This window comes from Olea europaea, unplaced genomic scaffold (genome assembly GCF_002742605.1).
Source record: "Olea europaea var. sylvestris unplaced genomic scaffold, O_europaea_v1 scaffold2751, whole genome shotgun sequence".
In the NCBI taxonomy this organism is placed as follows: domain Eukaryota; kingdom Viridiplantae; phylum Streptophyta; class Magnoliopsida; order Lamiales; family Oleaceae; genus Olea; species Olea europaea.
The window spans coordinates 1-4,551 of record NW_019245951.1 but is presented as its reverse complement, the minus strand read 5'-3'; the positions used below and the strand labels follow the sequence as shown (position 1 = coordinate 4,551).

General features: G+C 36.5%; 1 protein-coding gene across 2 annotated transcripts; it reads right to left on the bottom strand.

The window, feature by feature from the left end:
• Positions 1 to 8: 8 nt before the first annotated feature.
• LOC111383759 lies at positions 9 to 3,210 on the bottom strand. Of its 2 annotated transcripts, none has more exons than XM_023007900.1 (4): positions 3,011 to 3,207; positions 1,600 to 1,804; positions 1,329 to 1,498; positions 9 to 1,237 (listed from the first exon to the last, which is right to left on the bottom strand). In XM_023007900.1, exons 1-4 carry the CDS (start codon positions 3,090 to 3,092, stop codon positions 1,068 to 1,070), a joined length of 627 nt encoding a protein of 208 aa, XP_022863668.1. In that variant the 5' UTR covers positions 3,093 to 3,207; the 3' UTR covers positions 9 to 1,067. The 2 variants fall into 2 exon arrangements, with proteins under 2 accessions (XP_022863668.1, XP_022863669.1); XM_023007901.1 differs by having other exon boundaries at positions 1,084 to 1,242; positions 3,011 to 3,210.
• Between the last annotated feature and the right edge of the window lie 1,341 nt (positions 3,211 to 4,551).

The following is a 4,551-nucleotide window of genomic DNA, read 5'->3' as shown; positions in this document are numbered from 1 at the left end:
TTTTGCTTGCAGCCCTACAACATAGTATTATGCATGCACAGAGTGTCTATTGTTTTGGACTATTTTTTATATGAAGGAAATAAATAAATAGAGAAATCAATAAATAAATAAATTGTAGTTAACAAAGGTTTTCACATGTCATTCTTCCACTTTCGAAAAAGTGCTCCACTTATACCCAATGTTCTGGCAGACCCTACACATTTTCAGCTATTCCAAACAAACTTGTTCAATCCTATACCCATGTCAAATATTAAACTTCATAATGCAATAAATGGTGTAAAAATACTTAAGTATCCCGAATAAGATTTCACATCTCACATACCAAAAAAGAACCAAAGCCAAAGGATGAAAGAAGGCCGTTAGAGGATTGTTGTTTATGGATATTCTCATAGTCCCACAGAGGCTACAAATAATTGTTTCTTTCCTGCAATAACTTACTAGGACTTTCTTATTAGCCCAAGAAAAACATCAACAATAGATTTTTCACCTAAGATTAGCCATAACACTTTCCTTAAAGATGTAAGGTAAGATAGGCCAAGAAGACCAAAGGTCAGCATTCTACAATCCTCATCACTTAAGCCACATTTATATTTTTCTTGGAACTTCCTGTTTGCTTCAAAATTCAACTCTTGCATTTACCGCTGTTTTCCTCAATAATTAAGAATTCAGCCAAGAAGCCCATATCCCCACCCAATTAATTAATCCCACAAAGCAAAAAGATCAATTTCATTCCAGTCCATGTCATATTAAATAAGGTAGTTATCTTTCAAAGAAGTGATCAGTTTCCATTTGGCTCCTCGTATTTTTTCTTCCTCGGGAACCGTAAGGCAATTGATTAATAACTAACAAGATGCTTTGGCTCATAGTCATCTGCAGTTTTCACTCGGACCTCATGCTCAAAAATTTGTGGGAGTCTTATATTCCTAACATAAGTGACTTCTTTCTTAGTACATTAAGAATGGTACTTCTGGCTTAATACGAGAAGACGTGAAAAGAAATTCAAGAAAAGAAAAAGGAAAAAGGAAGTATCATCATTGAAATGGAAACCCAAGTAACTGCAAATCAAATCAAAATAAATGAAAGCATGGTACCTGGAAGAGAAGGATTATGACGACAAGGTAAACTCCTATAGCCATTGAAATGCTGTAATAAAAAGGAACCCAGCTACTAACAATCGGTGCCAGCAGCAATAGTACAAAACCAAAAGCAAGACAAAGCAGACGCCATCTCTGAAACTCTGCACTAGTGTGAGAGAGGGAGGGAGACGTCAAAACAGATGACACAATAGGATTGCATAAAACTCAAGCATGAGCAGACACAAGAATTACCTTCTGCAACAGCAACAGTAAGAGTAACTGGTTCCAAAGCAGAAAAGTCATCAACGAATTTCACATCAATATATCTGTCCTCATATGGTGAAATGACAGAGTTCAACACGTTATTCTGCATGCTTGTCCAGCTATCATTCTCACAATGACACAGTCCAAGTGAAGAATTCCTGCAAAATGCTTTTTATTGACATACAACTGTCTGCAGACAGAAAAATTCAACACTTGAAATGCCAAAATTCAAAGGCAACCTTTTTTCCTTTTAGCTTACCAGTGGAAACAAAACTGCATTTTCTTATGAAGTCTTTCCGGAATTGGGACCAAGGTGACCTGGCGTGCACTTGAATAACTCCCAAGTTTTAGTCTTGATAGACCAGACACTTGGATTCGCTCGCATAGTCTTACATCCTTGTATCGTAGAGATTCCACAAGAGGGATTAAAGTCACATTTACCACTTTATTTTCCACACCAACACCTGCGAGATTAAAGACAAAAACATTAGATAATATACAGCAAACAACCAAATTTCAATTTATTCCAAGTGCACTTCTATCTAAACTGGTCAAAATGTGGGGGTAATCACCATGAAGATGCAGCCATGCCATGTATATCCGTTAACCATTCAGCTAATGAATATATCTTATATCCAATGCTAGAAAACAAAATGTTCTATACATAGAGGCTCCTTCCTCATCTCATGTTATGTATTGAAGTTAATTTCTTATTGTTTGATCAACTAATTCGGAGTTCAAATCAATACCTTATGAGTTCTTTAAAAATTTTACTATTGCAAACTTTTCAGTGTTTTCCACATACTTTATAGGTTAGCAAATTCAATCAATATTGATGAAAATTTCAATTAAATGAATAAAATCCACTTGGAAATTGTGATCGAGAATAAAATTCAATAAACATTATTGCCTAACCCAATATTCCAGAAAGTGCATTATTTCATGAACTTTTCTCAAGTTTTAATTTGGATTATGGTGGTTGTACACCATGCTTGTACAGTATGGTGTATGCCCCCTCACACATGAGGGGGCCCACCAATTTTTTTTAATTAATGGTGGGCCCCCTCCCCCTCATGTGTGAGGGGGCTGTACTGTACAACAAGCATGGTTCTTTTAATTTCAATCTGTTAACATGTTAGAGTTAATTTTGCGACGTCCAATAAAAAATCCACAACAAACTTCACGAGAAAGGAACAAAATAAAACAAATTAACCATAAAGAAAAACCACCAATAATACTTCTTTTATTCTGTATGCAGACAATCTTATATAACTTAATTTATGATAAGCATGCACATCAACAATCAAAATAAACTTTGTGATCGTAATATTCTATCAGAATGGAACTGAATCTCAGAGAAAAACAATCAAATCAACATTCTCAAAATAATGAAATAGTCATGGTTTGTTAACTGTTAAGTACTCCGGGAGTTACCTAACCTAAGAGTGTAGTCATGTGAGTGGTGGAGAGCAACACCAAAAAGTGTCACACATATGGAAACCACCGAAAATACTTCATATTAACAGCTTATTCTCTACGCAGACATTATTATATGACTAAATTTATGCTGAACACGCACATCAATAATAGAAATAAAAGGCAAATACTCAATCAAAATTCTTCCCGGAAATCGAAAACAGAAGCGATATAGTAGGAATTTTGGGAGTTACCTACGAGTGCAGTCACGCGAGTTGCGAAGAGCAAGACCAGAAAATACAGTGCCGTGGCGGTAGTACTTATAGAAAACTCCATGACTGGTACTCCTCAGTTCCTTCGAAACGAAGGAGACAGCGAAATGGAGGGGCACGCTTGAACTCTGTGCGTATATATTGGGGGTCAAATCTGTAATGTTGAAAGTTTTAGGCGGGTTACGCGTTCACAGTGGGGGATCTGGACACGGTTTCGTTAACGGAAAGAAAAGCGGGCCTCTTCATCACATGGCCCACTTGCAATCTCTGTATTTTCCAGGAATACTTGCAGCAAAAACTCCAAACTTTTGAAATAGCAGCTAACTTTCTCTAAACCTTTCATTTGTTGCAATTATCACCCATATCATTTTTAAACGTTGCATGTGAGACCCTTTTGGATGATTTCCTTAATAAATTCCGTTAATTAACCATCAAACTAAACTTTGACCACATTTTAATCAATTTTAAATTGACAAAATGATAATTTTCTATTTACCACATTATATAATTAAAAAACATAAATTAGAAAAAAAAATGAGAAATGGATCGTCTTCTTCTCTCCCACCCCCCTCCCTCAATATGAAACCAGCAATAATAAATCCACCGCATCACATCTCTCACCATTATTGTCCTCCTGTATAGATCCACAACGTGCAATCCACCTGTTTCACGCGGGTTAGTCGCTAACAATTAAAAAGGGATCAGATGATTGTGTAAGGGACAAATCTCTTAAAACTAAGTCTCAAAAAAGGGTATTTTTATTGGCGATAACTTTACAATTGGAAAATAAAACAGAATGCCTCCAAGAGGCGCAAGCACACGAGTTACTGAAAAGAAGTGTTTAAATTTAAACTAAGAAATTGAAAGTTACATATTCTCTATTTGAGAATGTTTGATTTGGGGGTCCTTTGCTCTATGTCTTTTCTTCATTTTATACTCCCTGGATGATCTTTTCGTGATCAACCGCTTAAAAACTGCTTGATCGCTCTATAACTGCCCACTTTCTTTATAGTGGCCAACTTGTCATGGAACTGTCTTCTCTAACTGCTGGCATTATTTTTTGTCGTTCAACCGTCTTCAATTGAATTCCTTGAATCGTGGAACATAATAGGGCTACTCAATAACTGCTTCATTAACCGCACTTTTGGGTAACCATAACATCTTATGTTTGCTAAGATCTTGGATGACTCGAAGGTTTAGGCGAGAACAAGGTAACAGCTCTAGGCGACTGCATGACAATCCATTCGCTCAAATCTTGGGCGACTTACAAGCTTGGACGATGGTATTACCGCGTTCATGGTTTCCCTATTTGGGCATTTATCATGAATTGCCTGATTGGGCCGTTCTTTGGACTATCTGATTTGGGGATCCTCCAATTGGGTTTCATTCCTTGGGCTATTCGATTTGGGCTGAACTTTTTGTGTGTCAACAATTACCACGCAATATGGCAGAATTAATACCAATTATTAATTTTTGCCATATTCACTTTGTGTTTCCCAGCAACATTCGAAATTTTCAAGAAT

Excerpts from the sequence above, each read along its gene's own strand:
- LOC111383759 (XM_023007900.1), bottom strand. The coding sequence starts at position 3,092 with ATGGAGTTTTCTATAAGTACTACCGCCACGGCACTGTATTTTCTGGTC. Across the intron at positions 1,499-1,599 it reads ATGCAGTTTTGTTTCCACTG|GAATTCTTCACTTGGACTGT; the intron begins GTAAGCTAAAAG and ends AGCATTTTGCAG. Across the intron at positions 1,238-1,328 it reads TACTGTTGCTGTTGCAGAAG|AGTTTCAGAGATGGCGTCTG; the intron begins GTAATTCTTGTG and ends ACACTAGTGCAG.